General features: G+C 41.4%; 1 protein-coding gene across 2 annotated transcripts in view; it reads right to left on the bottom strand.

The window, feature by feature from the left end:
• RNF130 (ring finger protein 130) overlaps positions 1–16063 on the bottom strand; it is a 90233-nt gene extending 74170 nt beyond the window's left edge. For both annotated transcript variants that reach the window (XM_020782755.3, XM_020782754.3), the window contains exon 1: positions 15814–16063. In XM_020782755.3, coding sequence (XP_020638414.3) covers positions 15814–16063 — 250 coding nt within the window. The remainder of the gene's footprint in view (positions 1–15813) is intronic.
• Positions 16064–18532: the final 2469 nt, after the last annotated feature.

Genomic DNA, 18532 nt, shown 5'->3' with positions numbered 1-18532 from the left:
AAGCTGCCCTGCAAGCATATACATTGCTCTGTAAAATCACATAGGTTACCAGTTAACAAATTGGTGTTAACTGTATTCTTTTATAGATATCTCTTTGACTTGGAAAAGTCCATTACTAAGATAACACACGTCCCACCAGGGCAGGAAGTAACTAATGAAAAACAGGACAAATAATCGAACTGTGGGCACCATTAGATAACTGCAAAGGCACACTCCTGAGCGTACTGGAGAGTGTTGGTTGAATAGGAGTGACCTCCTTTAAAGCAACCCTTCCATCTGCTGGGAAACTGCTGTGGACTGGTCCCAAAAAGTAAAGGCCCTACAGCTGGTCCAAAAAGGTCTAGCTTGAGCATGGTTTGGAGTAAGGCTATGATAACTGGGATATAGATTGCACTGGACTGCTTCAGAAGTGGTCTAAGTTGCAATGTATTTCACTATGTGATCACACATTTGGTTTCATAAGACTAAAGACATTAAAGGAAATTTTAAATCAAAATTGGGAATGCTGAAAGTCAACAGGTTAATCAGATCAGGACAAAACAAAGATAAGACAGATGTACTGTACAGTAGGATCCTCATATCCATAGGGTATCAGTTCCAATTCTCCTGGAGATGCCAAAAACTGTGGATAATAGTGAACTGATAACTACATTGTTAGAAATGTGTATTTCTGGAATTTTTCTTTTAATTTTTAATATTTTCAGACGTGGATAAATGAAACCATGGATACTGAACCTGCAGATATGAGATTCCTACTGTAATGCACTGAAGAAAATGTAAGTACAGTATAACCAATTATTTCAAGGAAAAATATTTTGAGGAAGAACCTTCAATTTTAGAAAATGAAGTGGAAGCTCGAAACAATTAGGAAAAAAAGTGCCAGTAGTAGTTGGGATATCGATACAGCTATTTCAAACAATAGTGAAGAATTTATCAAAATCCTAACAAGAATATGTTTCCATTACAGGAAACAGCACAATGGCCCACTGACTCAAAATTTTACATGCACATTCCAATCCCCAAGAAAAGAGGCACCAAAGAATGTAACAACTATAGGTCTATCAAAATTTTACAATTTTTCCATATAAAAAGCAAGAAATGCCGGAGTTTTAAACTAGAAGTAGAAAAGGAAGAGGCATTAGAGATAATATGCATTGATCACTAGCGCATATTTAAGGATTTCAGAAGAAAATCAGTTTGTATCCTCTAGATTACAATAAGGCCTCAAAGTGTGTGGATCAGGAGGGGCAACGAGTTGTTTTAAAAGTAGGAAGTGTGCCACAACACTTGAGCATCTTGATGCATACTTTGCACCCTGTACAAGATAAAGTTTGAACTCTCATTAGAAACTAAAATGACTAAGCTGACACTATCCTACTTTGGGCATATCATGAGAAGACTCACTAGAAAAGACTGTGATGCTAGAAAAATTTGAAAGTAATAGGAAAAGAGAAAACCAAACATGAGATTGATTGACTAAATAACTGATTGACTAAATAAGCCACAGTGCTTGGTCTGACCAAGAAAGTTTATGATAAGACCTTTTGGAAGTCAAATTCATTAGCTCACCATGAGCTGGAAACAATTTGAGGAACATAGCATACATAAAAAAACAGGACTGGATGAGAACTTCTCTTCCCAAAGAATAAGCATTCCGGATCACAGGCAGAACTCATGCATCTTGCTTACTGGAGCTCTAAGTGTAGCTTGCAAGATAAAGTAGGATCACATATAGGCAGCAATATCGAGCTATTTCCTGGCCTTTTGAATTTTCGGTACAGTAGCACAATATCCCATATTCACAAACCAAAGGTTTATTGGGGGGTTTTGTTGTTGTTTTGTTTTTTGGAAGAACTGAATTTCCTGGCTTTTTAAAATGGGAGTTTAAATATACATACACTACACATAAATTCCAACAGAAATTTCTCTCCTGTAGAAATACTCAACGCTCAAGGATTCCAGATGATGAGTACATGATCTGTACTATGGTCACTGGGAGAACACAGAAGTAAGAACTGCTTGGAGGTAGATGTAGTCTCTCTGTGCCAAAATATTTTGAAAGCTTCTTTTTGACTTAATGAAATGGTGAAGCAAAGGCGTGAGTAGGTATAACACATACAATGGAGAAACAAATGCCCCCTTTAACCTCTTGAGTAAACTAATGTCATCATGCCTGTTCAACAGAATGTAGGCTAGAAAGCTATGTTTTAATTTTCAATCCCCTTTTTTGAATTACATAAGCTGAGAAAGAAAGGGTATATTAGATCAAAAGATCTATGGACATGTGTGCATGCTTTCCAAAATATGTCCTTTTGCCTTCTGAAATTCAAAAAAAGGAAGAGGCTGGAGTTCATAAAGAATGTCACCAGAAAGCAAGGTCAAAATCATTCATACTACCTGAAAGAAACAAAGTGAAGAAAGACAGGGACAACAAATCAACTCATTTGAAATGTAGTGTTGTAGGACAGCCATACAGATATGAAAGACAGCTGGGAAAAAAAGTGGGTGCTCAATCACGTCATGCCTACATTCAGACTAGAGCAAAAATGAGTCAACTGAGCCTATTCTACCATGCACATATAATGGAAATACAGAAGTAACCGGAATATTCTATATTGCTTGGAAAAGTGAGGTGAAGCAGTAGGAAAAGCAGAAGACCTAACCTGAGATGGTTTGACTCAATAGAGGAATCACAACTGTTAGTTTGCAAGATGTGAACAGAACTTATTGGGAAAGAAAATACTGTTAGGAAAGGGGTGGGCAGCAGGAAGTAATAACAACCTAACATGATATGCTGTTGGTTTTCAAAATCTGAGCACAGCTGTTAATGACAGGGCACTCTGGACGTCAGTAACTCGTATAGAGCCTGTTCATTGAAACATATAGTTATGGTATATGGAACCCTGATGGCACTCTTCGCCGCCTAGAGTGGTCTGATGGTCCAGATAGGTGGAGTATAAATCAAATAAATAAATAAATAAATTTGGCATGAAAGAAAAGTTCTTGCCCACTTGTTTCTACTCAGAACAATCGACCCTTCCCCTTTAAGAGCTGTCCCATACTAAACTGGCACAGGACTATTTACTCTTTTTTTTTTTTAAAGGAAAGTCACCCCAGCCCCCTGAATGAGGTCTGAGAGAAAAGGCATGGAAGAGGACAATGTTGATTCAAAGGGCTTCATCCACAGAAGGCCGTGCAGCCCCACAGAGCCCCAGCTCAGGAGAAAGGGGGATTACCTGCCTTCTGTCTCCCCAAGCTTCACCCCAATGTTCTCCCCTCATGCCGCAGCTGTTGCTGTGGTCTCCTTACTTGTAAGTAAATCAGGTAAACTTACTCTCAAATAAATAGGGTAAACCTTGCTTTGTGTCTATAGCATGGGAGAAGAAGACCTGCTTTCCATGTCTCTCCGCAGAGAATCAAGGAAAACACATAAACTGATAGCTGATCAGGCTACAAGGGGTCATTTGCTGTGGGAATGGGAGAAGCACACAAAACAGCACATCACTTCTTTCCCCTCACCTCAACACACCCTTTGTAGCCCAATCACCCCGCATTTATTACACCCGGACAGGTCAACTGTCACCACACATCAAAAGTGACTTGATGGTGCATAGAATCTTTAGAGGTTTTTTCTTAACTATCAAACAATTGTACAGTGACAAGATGGGTGGAATAAGCGCCCAAGCTCTGCTAACATCAAGGTAGATCATCGCCAGCCACAAAGCAAAAGAACCAGCAACTTCTGAATATTTATTCTCTATTTTTAAACAATTTTACACCAGAAATAGAAAATCTTTTTTGTCTGTTTGGCCAGGAAGGAATTAAAAAGTTCTCCAGAGAGTAATTTAATTTGCTCCTGACTAGCAAGGTCAGATCTCCTTCCCCACTCCCCAAGCTTGCAATCATGCTTACATTTAGAATGTTTGTGCTGACAAGAAAGCCAGAAAGTCAGACTTTTTTGCCTTTCAAATTGCTCCCCCCCTATATGAGTATTACATCCCCCTAAAACCTGGATTCCTTACAAATTTTTAAAAAGGGGCCTGTGACTAACCATTCTCTTTCAAGGTAAGCAAGTTTGGGGTTTTCAATGTCTTTGATCTGTTTTAAATCTGCAGACAGAAAAGGTCACCAATATCTGCGGGGGGGGGGGAGACAGTCTTGCTTTTTAAAGTATTGTAACTTAAAAACTGTTTGCCCAAAGACCCCCAAATTTGGCACAGAGCAAGAGTAGACTATCTTTTACGTCTATGCCAGATTTGGTGCCGGTCTGAGATTCAGTTTCAAAGTTCTAAGTTTCTGTTTGGGGCACCCCTATTTTTGAGTTGGCTTACGGAATGCTGAATTACGCTGCTGGACAATATCTATTGCTGCACTCCTGTGCAATAATAAAACAACCCCAACAGACCTTTCAGGCATCAGTTACTCAAGCTTGTCTGTAACAAGTTTAAGATCACACTATGTAAAGTCACTTTACTTAATCATAAGAGGAAGTAGAAGTGATTACTTAATAGAAGTTATTCGTTTTTACTTTCAATGCAATGAGACCCGTATTTAGCCCTCTGTTTTGATCTGCTCCACAGGTTAGTTCACTTCTTCTTCTTTTTTGCAGTCACACAAATGCAATCACCGGAGTGAGCAAAACTGACCCCAGTGCATTCTTATCTGCAACTTTCTGAGTCCTTGTCAGGGGCTTCTACTTTTTTTGACACATGCAGAAGTGCTCTGGGGTTTGATCTGTTTACAGTGCATATGATTGCTGGAAGCAAACAAAAAGTGAGCCTTCTTGTTGTCAAAGCTCCTTCAGTTTGAATTTCCAATATTGTGAAGTGCCTTAATAAGCGTGCCACTTCAGGATACAGGCAAATTGACACTTCCTCTACACCAGTTTATGGTGACTCAAATTATACCTCAGGAATCTGCACTGTGAAAGCTGAACATCCCATGCAAACTAAAATTGACAATTTGGTACTACACTGGCCTCAGTTACATCACTAAACCAAGATTTTTAAAAACTAAAGCACAATTCTTCATACAGTCATGAAGCAAACAAAAAAACAAATGTAAATGTTGGCAAAGAGCACCCTACAGTTTACTCGTATCTCCCTCTGTCAATTACTGTACACTGAATTCAATCTGTTGAATCACCACAAAATATCACTTTCTGAATAGTCAGAGGATACAGAAGCCAGAAGCCTGTGTTTAGCTGCAAAAACACATATTTTCATATGATTTTCCAAATGCTATAGCATATCTTTATGAAAAGGACTCAATCAGTGTGTTAAGGGGATCCATTTTACAGGGTGGACTTCATTTTTTATTTATTTAAATCAATTAGGTTTTTTTTAATCATTGATTTTTATCCACCCTGCCATTTTTAGTGTTAGCTAATTAGAGGAAAAAACATGATGTTAAAGGGACACTGGGTATAATTTTCAAGATCACCAACATGTTACAGCTAATAAAGCATACAACAGGATGCTTAAATCAGCCACATGTGATATCCTACTTCTTAAAGATGTGTTTCATAAAATGTACTGATTCTATATCACTGCTACATTTCACTGTTCATGAAACAGGGAACCCAATATAAACTAATACTACTTGTATCAGCTCAGTGCGAATGATAGATAAACTACATAACTGCTGCTGTACATCTCTTTTCTTAATAATTGAGCCACTTCACAATATTGGAAATGACCAAACTGGGACAGTACATTTTAATTAATATACAATTTTAAAACTGCAGTGATTTGTACAGTTGGGATGTTATGATTTGAAAAACTGAATGCTAAAATATTATATCATTTTATTATGCACTGTAATGTATATGCTTATGGTTTTAATGGCCAGTGGCTATAATAAACTTTTACTTTACTTACTTATATGAAAAACTGAGAAACTGAAGTAATGTGAAATCAGTTATACACTGCAAAATTGCCAGAATTCAAAGTGAGAATGACAGTAGGACTCCCATGTCCACTGGGGATTGGTTCAAAGCCCCAATGGATACTGAAAACTTAGATGAGAGAGAGAGCATAGAAAAGGGGGGGAACAGAATTTATAGCATGGTCTCTTGCTCCCTCTAGTGGCCCATTCCAGTAATGTATGTGAACATTATTTTTCTGGAATTTTTTCTTTTAATATTTTTAATATATTCAGATTCTGGACAAGTGAATCAGTTTCAAATAATGAAACAAAAACTATCACAAATATACACATATAAAATTATTGCTGGAATCCTGTTGGCATACCTTACATTCACAAAAGTATGAGGATGTTCCCACAAGGGAATGATTTTTGAACATTAAAAACCATGGCTTTTCCAATTCCTGTGTAATTGCTTTTATCTTGTAGAAGCTAGGGAGCCCAATAGTCTTTCATTACTAAAAATCATCACTGCCAGATAAGATTACTGTCAGGAGGAGACTTTCAGTAATTAAAGACACAACCGTTCATCCTGTGGTTTCAACAGCTTCCACACAATGAAAAGAATTACATGGGAGCTGGAAAAGCCACAGAAGTAAGAAGTTTTTAATTACTGAATTAGCCCCTGTCTGGTGATGTCATCCTTCTACAGGCATAAATTATACAATGGATTTTATTGTATTCATTATTTCTACATTACTCCTCATTTTTAAAAGTAATTAACTTTTATTGTTGTCCACGAAGTTCAAAAACTGTTACAAAAAGGATCATTAACACTTCAAAAAGAACAGTACTGTATAAAATTTTTTTTAAAATGAATAGCAATACCAGACATACCCAACATAAAATGTCAAATACATGTTTTATTTAATAAGTGCCATCTACCATCTTTCCATATAATAGTTTTGTGTTGTTACACATTTTAACATATTTAATTAATCTGCATATGATGAGGATAATTGATCTGAAAAGTTATCCTGATTACAATATTCAATAAAAGGTCATCAGTGGCTAGTCATCAATGGTTATTCTTCATTTTAATTTCCAACAATAAAGTTTACATGTATTTTTTATGTATATTAAGATCAATATATCTCTTGGTTAAAAAAAAGTTTAATAAAAACATACTTTAAAATTCTTCAAATTCTCTCTTTTTAAAATCCTCCCTCACAAAGAAGCACATGATCAGGGGATCTAACTTTGCTTTTTTAAGTGACAGAGAAATGGAAGGACAAGAAAAAACATCATTTTCACACTGTGTAAGAAACTTCCCTCAGAGTCACAAATTTGTTATTAGGATAAGTGTGAGTGTGACCTACTAGCACTGATTTGTGTGTATGATCATTAGGAAAGAAAGCAGAACGCAGGTTCATGTCCTAACCATTCCAATTAGCACAATGCAGGATAATATCATATGCAACTGCCCACTATTTAAAATTTGTTTATTATGATCAACAAATCAGAAAGAATTGCTCACTATTATTTATGTAGTGTCATCCACATATATAATGCTCTTGATCATGTCCCCTTATGTGTCAATACATATATCCAAACACTGGAAAAGTTGTTCAAATAGATATAGCTATTTAAACAACCCATCTGTCAATGTGTTAGCATCACCCAACCGATGTCCTGTAGCCTAAGCATTTACTGTGTCTCGCTAGAGCTGGAAATCAGATTTACGACATTCGACTAAAACTAAATTCAGATAAACAATGGTACCTGAAATACTATGCCATTTAGCATTTATTATTATTTGAAATATTTTTACCCTGTATTTCTCCTTAAAGGACCTTGATTTACATTCACCTGAACCCAAGTTGTACATCAATAATTTCTTAAAATGTAGTAGGCAAAATCCTGTTCATGCCTGCATAATGTAAAGTTATGCCAGTTTAAACATGCCAGGTGTTATGCCCAGCAACAAAGAAATGTGCTATGCAATTGTGTAATCCGTTTTGTGTCCCAGAATGACTGGTTGTACAATGCACCAATGAGAGTGTTTTGGGGATCATGCGGGAAGCTTCTGCTTAAAGGCTGTACTGTAGCTGCATTCGGTTCCAGTGACATACTGTCATGAGTGCTTCCGAAGACCTGGAACCCAAAGGGTTAACTGTGGCTGAAGAGAATGTGGAGAGATCAGAAACACCTGAACCGCCTCCAGATTCTCCTTCCAAGCAGACAGGCTTCGGGGCAGGCTTCGGGAAAGACTTAGGACCAGAAGATCAGAGGATCACTCAAAGGCTGTCCACAGAAACCTACATGCATCTAGTCCTGAGTATTAACAGGATAGAAAGCTTTCCAGCAGCTCAAGGAGCTGTTTTACTATAAAACAGCTCCCAGTGAAGCCAGAAATTCTGTGGAAGCAAGGAGTCAAAACCTTGGCTTGCATCCACGTTTCTTGTATCATGTTCCTGACCCTGGACTCTGCCCTTGAACTACGCCGGTATTGGACTTCGGACTCTGACTCTGGACTACGCTGTGTATCGGACTCTGGACTTTGACACTGGACTTCCTTCTGTGAGTTGATTTATGGACACTGGCTTTGCATTCTTGGTATTCTTGACCCTGGACTGGTTTATCGGACTTCGGCTGTTGTAACCCCCAGGAACGTGACACATGCATACACTCCTGGTGGGAAGCGGCAGCTGCTAGCAGGCGGGGTAACCCCTTATTCTGCCCTTTTGCTTAGAGGTACAGCATAAGATCAAAGGGTTATTTTAGGCAGTCCTAGTTATGATTAGGTAACTAGTAGCCTATCTGAATTCTAAGAACATACTATGTAAATCATACTAAGTAAATAAAAGAGCTCTCAGGGCGTTGCCTGTAGGCTCCGCTGGCTTGGACATCCACTGTCCACTCCTTTGTTCTCTCTCTAAGGCAATTAGCCTTCCTTTGTTCTGTGATCACCCCCAGGATCACACTTCTTCCTTGTGCTAGTACCACAGTTGACTACACATAGTTGTGCAACAAGATTTTGGCCAGTAACTCTGTTCAAAATGGAATATAAAAGGTAATAATCTATTACAAATATGTTGCCTTCTATTAAACGGATTAAAAAGACAAGCAAAAATAGTAGAGGAAAATCAAAGACAAGATATAATAAAAAATGTAAAGTGTGGCTGTAAGGAAAAGATACAAGCATAAATCTCAGAGTTCTGACAACACAGACATGCACAAAAATATTCCTCATTTGACCCACATCACACACTTTAATCCAAATGAATATTCTTCCAAACTTATTCTACCCAAGATAGTTTACAACTAGTTTTCAGACTTTCTAGGCTAATACAACTGTCACTTAATTTTTAAAAATTAGGGCAGTTCCTTTTAGAGGGGAGGGAAGAGCAGCATGTATAATTCAGTCTAGTAATCTAAGCAGGTATCAAGCAGGCCTTAGGTACCAATCAAGGCCTGGTATCAAGCAGGCCTTAGGTCCATTACAGAAGAAATCTGCTCCCTTAAAGTCTACTACAGGTGTGATCATCCAGGACCGAGCACAGCAGATGGAACGCTGGGTGCAGCACTACTCCGAGCTATATTCCAGAAAGAATGTAGTAACCGAAGAAGCATTAAATAACATTGAGTGCCTGCCTGTCTTGGAAGAGCTGGACAGCGAACCAACCCTAGCAGAAATAAATGCGGCCTTGGATTCCCTCACCTCTGGCAAGGCACCTGGAAGGGACAACATCCCTGTTGAAGTGCTGAAATGCGGTAAGGAGATCATCATCACCGAACTGTATGAAATCTTTTGTCTCTGCTGGAGGGAAGGTGGAGTACCACAGGACATGAAGGACGCAAACATCGTCACGTTGTACAAGAACAAAGGTGACAGGGGTGACTGCAATAACTACCGTGGTATCTCTCTTCTTAGCGTTGTAGGGAAGCTGCTTGCCCGTGTTGTGCTGAAGAGGCTCCAGGTGCTTGCAGACAGAGTCTATCCGGAATCACAGTGTGGATTTCGAGCAAATAGATCCACCACTGACATGGTATTCTCCCTCCGACAGTTGCAGGAGAAATGCAGGGAACAACAACAGCCACTCTTAGTGGCCTTCATAGACCTTACAAAAGCATTTGACTTGGTTAGCAGGGATGGCCTTTTCAAAATACTTCCCAAGATTGGATGTCCACCCCGTCTCCTTAACATCATCAGGTCCTTCCACGATGGAATGAAAGGCACTGTAGTTTTTGACGGCTCAACATCAGATCCCTTTGACATCCGAAGCGGAGTGAAACAGGGCTGTGTCCTCGCACCAACACTTTTTGGGATCTTTTTTGCTGTCATGCTGAAGCATGCCTTTGGAACTGCAACAGAAGGTGTCTATCTCCGGACTAGATCAGATGGAAAGCTCTTTAATCTCTCTAGATTGAGAGCGAAGACCAAAGTCCAACTGAAATGCATGAGGGACTTCCTCTTTGCAGACGATGCAGCCATTGTTGCCCACTCTGCTGAAGACCTCCAACAACTCATGAACCGTTTCAGCAAGGCCTGCCAAGACTTTGGACTAACAATCAGCCTGAAGAAAACACAAGTCATGGGCCAGGGTGTGGACTCGCCTCCCTCTATTACCATCTCCACACAAGAATTGGAGGTTGTTCATGACTTTGTGTACCTTGGCTCAACCATCTCTGACACCCTCTCTCTAGATGTCGAGCTGGATAAACGCATTGGGAAAGCAGCCACCATGTTCTCTAGACTCACAAAGAGAGTATGGCTCAATAAGAAACTGACAACACATACCAAGATCCAGGTCTATAGAGCCTGTGTCCTGAGCACACTCCTGTACTGCAGCGAGTCCTGGACACTTTGTGCCCGGCAGGAGAGGAAGCTGAACACCTTCCATATGCGTTGCCTACGACGGATTTTTGGTATCACCTGGCAGGACAGAGTTCCAAATAGAGTAGTCCTAGAACGAGCTGGAATTTTCAGCATGAATACATTACTGAAACAGCGACGTCTACGCTGGCTTGGGCACGTTGTGAGAATGGCTGATGGTCGGATTCCAAAGGATCTCCTATATGGAGAATTAGTGCAGGGAAATCGCCCCAGAGGGAGACCACAGCTGCGATACAAGGACATCTGCAAGCGGGATCTGAAGGCCTTAGGAATAGACCTCAACAGATGGGAAACTCTGACATCTGATCGTTCAGCCTGGAGGCAGGCAGTACATCACGGCCTCTCCCAATTTGAAGAGACCCTTGTCCAGCAGGCTGAGGCAAAGAGGAAGTCACAAAGGAAGCAAAACCAGGGAGCTGGACAGGGGACAGATTGGATTTGTCTCCAGTGTGGAAGGGATTGTCACTCTCGAATTGGCCTCCTCAGCCACACTAGACGCTGTTCCAAGTCCTCCATACAGAGCACGATACCATAGTCTTTCGAGACTGAAGGATGCCTACTAGTAATCTAAACAAGAACATTTTAAAGACTGAACATTCCTAGGCTCAGTTTTGTTCTGAAAGCCAAACAGCAACCAAATCGAAACTGATGATGAACAGTTTCAATTTGATTGCTGTTTGGCTTTCAAATCAAAACTGTTTATCATCAAGAGTGGACAAGTTGTGGCCCATCAGATGTTGCAGTGCCTGTCACCTCTGATCAACAGTGAAGGATGATGAGATACGCAGTGAAGCAAAAGCTGATGAAACACAAGTTCAGGTGATATGAACCATTAAGTATCTTCACAGAGTAAAATCTAGCGGTTTATATCTCCAGAATTGAAACAACAGTGTAACAAATTCCCCTTTTTGCTGTACCCCAAAATTCAGTTCCAAGAGCTGGAGACCCTCTCAAGCAATTTGGAGGTGGGAGGAGGGGACATACTGTGATGTCGGATGTCACTCTCAGATTGCAAAGACCTTGTTGCTGTTATCAGCATAGTCTGGTGAAAAGTGCAGCTAATGCAGAATACACCACTCTTGCTTCATATTGCACATATGGCATCAACTTTCACACAGCTGCATTAATTACCTCACAGTATTATCTCAGATTTGAATTTATGGTGATTATCTGTCACATTCTAACTAGCTTTGACACATATTTTAGGGATATTTCTATGGAAGACTCTCCATAACTGATAACTTCTATCACATGGGTCTTTTGCACAGGACTTGGATGAAAAGAAAATTAATAGCTATCGGCTGGCTAGATAGCTCAGTAATTTAGGTATCTGACTGCAGACCCAGAGGTTGGAGTTCAATTCTCCACTGTGCCTCCTGTGAGCAGAACCAGCCGCTGTGGCCTTGGCCAAGCTGCACACAGGGCACCCCTAGAAGAAGGGAATGTAAACCACTTTCGAGAATTCTCCATCCTGAAAACCCTGTAAAGGGTCACCGTAAGTCAGAATTCATTTGATGGCACATGATTATTATTTATAGAAGATAACTGGGGCACTCAATGTAGTATAGCTGATATAGTGCTGGACTAGGATTCAGGAGACCTGCACTCAAATCCCCACTCAGCCACGAAAACTGAATGGAATTGTGGAACTAGTATAACCACTCCTTGGCTATCTTGCTTACCTTGAAGGCCCTATTAGGATCAATGTAAGTTGGTTCTAACTTAACAGCACATAACATACATCATTACTTTTTGGTGATGCTACAGACCCGGAATGTTTGCCCTCACTTCAAGTGTCACAGCCATCATTTTAATGGTAGACATTATGTGCAAGATTCCCTAGTCAACAAGGAATTTTACCCCTCAAATAGACAAGAAAGGTTTTGTGCTTGCTATTGTTTCAACACTGAACCAATTATCCTCTATTAATTATTTTACATCCTTCCTTCTTCATTCATGTCAGAAATACCATAATACAATAAAAATAATAATTTTTACATGTTTATACTACATGCTATTCAGTCGACTGGACAGCTCAGTGGAGTATCTGGCTGTGGAGCCATAGGTTTGGAGTTTTTTTCCTCACTGTGCCTCCTACAAATACAGCCAGCCAGTGTGACCCTGAGCAATCTGCACAGTCCCAGGGCACTCACAGAAGAGAATGGTATACCACATTGAAGTACAGTTTACCTGGAAAACCCTGGAAAAGGTTGCTATAAGTCAGAATTAACTTGAGAGCATATGATTATTATTATACGACATGCTGGCTGGATAGCTCCAAGGGTAGATGTCAGGCTGCAGAGCAAGAGATTGAGAGTTCAATTCCCTACTGTACATCCCAGAAGAGTCAACCTGTGTAGCCTTGGGTAAGTTCTGAATGCCCCCAGAAAAAGAGAATGATAAATCACTTCTCAAGACCCCATATCCAGAAACCCTGGAAAAGGTCACCATAGAATTGACTTTTATTACTATTATTATTACTATTATTATTATTATTATTATTACTACTACTACTACTACTACTACTACTACTACTACTATCATCATCATCATCATCATCATTATTATTAGTTGTTGTTGTTGTTGTTGTTGTTGTACCAATTTCGAAAGTGGTCCAGAAGTTGCAAAAGCTAATTAAAAATTAAGTTTTCATTTCATTTCTATTTGTTTTTAAAATCTCTGCACTATCTTTGAACGTGGTACTCAACAGTGCTTATAAAAGTGGCCAGAATTCTATTACTTACAGGAGCAAAGTAAGTCCACTGATGTAACTCTTAATCTTGTCACACATCAGTCACACAACTTGGCACACAACACAAAACCAGAAATGCCACATTCTTTAATATAATAATAATAATCATCATCATGTGTTCTCAAGTAAATTGACTGATGGTGATCCTTCATAGGGTTTTTCAGGTAGACAATACTCAAAAGTGGTTTACCACTCCCTTCTTCTGGGAAGCACCCCAGGACTGTGCAGCTTGCCCAAGGCCACACAGGCTGGTTCTACTCAAAGGAGGAAAAGTGGGAAAATGTACAGCGGTGCCTCACTAGACAGTTACCCCGCATGACAATTTTTTAGCTAGACATTGACTTTTTGCGATCGCTATAGCGATTCGCAAAACAGTGATTTCTATGGGGGAATTTCGCTGGACAGTGTTTGGACCCTGCTTCACAAACCAATTTTTGCTAGACAACAATTTTGACAGCTCCCTCCGTGCTCGCAAAACAGGTGTTTTCAGGACCTATGCTTCGCAAGACATCGATTTAAACAGCTGATTGGCGGTTCGCAAAGCGGCTTTGGCCGATCTTCGCTAGTCAACGACGATTTTTCCCCATTGGAACAGATTAAACAGGTTTCAATGCATTCCAATGGGGAAATGCTTTTCGCTAGACAATGATTTCGCTAAACAGCAATTTCAGTGGAACAGATTATCATCGTCTAGTGAGGCACCACTGTACTCTCAACCTATGGCTCTGCAGTCAGAGACCTAAATCCCTTACCTAAATAACGCCAAATCGCCACTAAAATTTTGCTGATGGACTTACTCTGGCCCTACTCAATTGCATTCTGGACAGTATAGTATATCATACAAAATAAATACAGTGATCCAAATTTTTTTTAATAATTGGGCATATTATGTTATTTAGTTCAGATGTACTTAACATTGCAAAAAAGGAAGTCTTGTTGCCAAAATAACAGAAAATGATACTAAAAAGCTGTACCCAATTAACATTAGGCTTGGCTATACTAGAGATCATCTTATATAAACCTAGGTTGGGATAGACTAATTTTTTCTATTATACCCCTAAATCTTTCATATTACTTCATTGAAGGATAGGACCACTTGGCTCCCTTACCTGCTGGCCTTCAAAGAAGCAACCAAGCTAGTATTTTGCACTTCAGAACAGAGCATAATAAAATGTACCAGTGCCATATTCTTTCATTAATTTTCTCAATATTCAAGACATATATTTAGCAGTAACAGAACTACATAGGCAAGCCAGTTTAGCATGCAGGATGATCAAATCACACAGAACAACAGTGTATTTACATAAAAATGAGACAGTGAGACTAATTAGAAGTTCTGAACACTGTACATATTTACATATTATTCAAAACAGCATTTCCTGTGGAATATTCTTGTCCCGATCTCTTTCCATTCCCAAAACCAGAAAAAACGAAAATTAAAAAAATGCTGATAATTTGGAATAACTGCTCAGAGCATTGGAACCCATGCATACCAACAGATCACAGGTAAACAGAAATACTAACTCTGGATTGGCATTCAAAGCCATGAAAAAGAAGCTACCAAGTATTATATACTTTGAGACACACTATAATATCTGGCAACTTCTTTTTCCACAAATGAAAACCCATGTGGTATTGTGCTAGGTTTTGATATGGGAACCTAAGATTTAATGCTCTGCTCTTCACCACTGAATGCTAAGTGCTATTTTATACATTGTTCCTGCTGTTACATGCCATCAAGCTGCCTCCAACTTACTGTGGCCCTATGAATGACCAATCTTCAAAATGCCCCATCCTAAACAGTCCTGCTCAGCTCAAATAAACTCAAGGCTGTGGCTTCCGCAGGGAGCCAACATACACACTGCATGACAATCATAAATATTTACTTCTGTGGGGGCAATATGACAGGCATTTTCCTGTAATACCTGCTAGGTTATGAAAATACCTAGTTTATTGTATATCACATGTTGGGAATTTTTAAGGTACTATAAAACACTTGGTTTTGCTGCAACAGACTATGGAAATATCTGTATGATACATGTTTTCCAAATTACTTACATCTTTTAGGTTTTATCCATAACACCTAAATGAAACAATCTAAATGTAATCTACTTCACAGGTTGACCCACAGGATGCCAGTATTCTGACCTCCTGAATTTGAAATAACTTTAATAACATTTTTATGAATCCTGCATCTTTGGAATCTGGAGGAATGTTTCTGAGAGTGTTTGCAAACATTTTAACATGTATTAGCATATGCAATTTAACAATGTAAACACACTGCAAGAGAAGAGCTTACCTCCATTAATTGGCAATGGTGCAAGAAGCAGGCCTGTGACAGCTCTTTTGGGAGAATCCTGCCCATAGCGTGCACGCTCAAGTATTAACGAAGCAGGACGTTCAGGATTCAATACAGTCACATTTATAACAGCCGTATAATACGCTTGACTGGTATCTGCATTAACTAGGAGAGCATGGCAGTTAAAGAGGACCAAAACAGGCACAGAAGATACACAGGTCCAATAAGGCAAAACCCAGTTTAGGATCATTTTCAGCCTGAATAAATGTTACTGTCTTCCAAAACTCTCCTGAACGAAAAAAAAAACTATGTATATTGTGTGCATAAACACGTATTATTCCGTACCAGTCATGAAATGGGTGATAACGATCTGAAGAGGAAAGGAGGACATCCTAGATGTCTGGCCCTTTGTATCCATCCAACCGCTTCAGACTGTTGAGGATGCTTAAGATGGAGGAGAAGGAGGGGTCGTTTTAAACCCAATTTAAAAAGGAAAAAAAAAAGAGAAGTGAAGACACCCGGGTATATTACAAGCAACACAGCAGTTGGGAGGCAGCGCAGCGAAGGCGGGGAAAGCCGGCCGAAGACGCTGGTGTCCAAATGCGGAAGCCGGACCGACCACCTCTGCAGGTTCCCCAACCAAGGGGAGCCGCTTTGGGCCTGCCTAGGCGCCCCTCGCGGGTCTTTCCCTGAATTTCGGCCAAGGAGACGGAAGAAGAGGGAGGGAAAGGAGCGCAGTCCGTAGTGGCGCTCCCCGCCACTCTCCCGGCTCTTTGTTGCTTCGGGGCCGGAGAAGAGGAAGAAGCGGAGACCGACAGTCCAGCCGTGAGAGAAAGGAGGAAGGAACGAGGAAGGTGGGCAGCCCGCGTCGTCGGTTCCCGCCGCCGACTCCTCCTGGGCGGCTGGGGTTCTTCCTGCCACTCGGTGAGGGCTGGGTGGGAAACCGTTTAGCTCCGCTGCCTCGACAGCCCGCAGCCGGCGGACCCTCCCCGGGCTCGCCGTCGGGTCTCCAAACCGAGCCCAACTTCGCACAAAGCCGCGAACAGACCCCCCCACACACACACTCCTCTTCAGCCCCAGGCGAGCGACTGCGGCGGAGGCAGGCGCCGGAGCTCCATGGAGCCTCGTCCGAACCGCTTCGTGCCCGCTCGCGCGCCCCGAAACCAAAGCGAGCCAAGGGGCCCCACCCACCGAGAGGGGGCGAGCGCGCGAGGGCGCGCGAGCTAAACCGTCAGTCTCTTCCCTTCCTTTTTCTCTCCGTTACCCAACCCGGGCAGCCGCGCCAGTGCCGGAGTCCTATGGCGGAACCACCAACAGCAACCTGCCAGCTAGGCTCTTGCGCCGAGTGCGCAGGCGCACTGCACCAACCCCGCCCCCCCCCGAACCCATCCTCCCCCCACCCCCGCCACGAGGAGGTGGGAGGGAACTCGAGTGAAAAGTCACACCTACTCTTGGGGGGGGGGGAAAGTAGGCTGAGGGAGGCGGGAGGGCGGCGTCGCCTCCTTCCTTCGCGGCCGCCTGAGGCCGGGGCTGCCGGTCTGGGGTGGAAGCGACAGCATTGTGCTGGGGTTCGGGAAGGATGAGTATCATTGGTCAGAATATGGTACAAATTGTGACTTGTTCGCCGAAGGAGAGAAGGCCGGCTGCCCAAGGGCAGCGTATTTTCCCTCTCCGCCGTACAGTCTCTAATGCAGTTCCCTGCAACGAGGCAGGATTGAACTGTGTGTCTCCCCCCCCCCCTCCGACTCCGACCCCTTCGCCGGCCGAAACGTAACGGAGCACAACGGCCCCTGAACTCGGAGGTCCTTTTCCGAGCACGTCTGGACTGCGTGTGGGTCGCGCCTTCCTTTCTCTGGTTCTTGCAAACGATGCAATTTCTTCATCCAGGCGGTTTACGTCATCACTTCCTCTGTTTTCTGTCACAATGTTCTCCAAAGCCCAGGTGGGAAATCTCCCATTCTCCACATGTTGGTGAACTACTCCTCTCATCATACTTCATTATTGGCAAGATGGGCTAGAGCCAATGGGGCCACATCTGGAAGGCTGCAGATTAACCTACTCTGTTCCAAATGCATGTTAGATTACGCATTGCTCTACGTATTGATAGCGTTCAGCATTCAAACAAAGCCTTTATCCTTTCAATAATTTTATGGAGAAATGGTCTAATAAAATCCCTTTTCTGTCAGCATCATTTCCAAGGTTCACTTATCCTGTTCCCAAGGTTCTGTGAAGCCCACATAATGTGCTCACCCCTGCCGTATATTAACAGAAGATTAATACCGTATCTTCTTTAGTACCCATAAAGCGCATCACCTTAGGCTCATTTACTGGGTCAGATCTCATATTTCATCAACACTAATTAAGGCTGAAGTCACACCTTCCATGTGAGTGAAACTGTTTACCAGAGGTGTACAGGCCTCACAGGAGCTTCACAGAAAGTTGGCACAGTGTTAAGGAGGAAAAGGTATTTATCAGTTGCTTACTTGTGCTGCCAATCAATTGGAAGAGACAGTGGAAGGAATTGCTCAGGCTTGTCTTGCAAGCTAATTCCTGCACATTTCACAAGACTTGTGCAGTAATTACACTGAAGCCAAGTTTGTTTAATTAAGTGCGGATAAATCAGTTATACTACCGGTATGTTGGCTTGACTGGACTAGAGATTAATTTATACATGTCTGCTGTATCTGTTGAATTACACAGAACATAGCTTGTAGAATGA

The sequence above is a fragment of the Pogona vitticeps genome, chromosome 2 (assembly GCF_051106095.1).
Source record: "Pogona vitticeps strain Pit_001003342236 chromosome 2, PviZW2.1, whole genome shotgun sequence".
Taxonomy (NCBI): Eukaryota; Metazoa; Chordata; class Lepidosauria; order Squamata; family Agamidae; genus Pogona; species Pogona vitticeps.
This window is presented reverse-complemented; position numbering and strand designations above follow the sequence as displayed.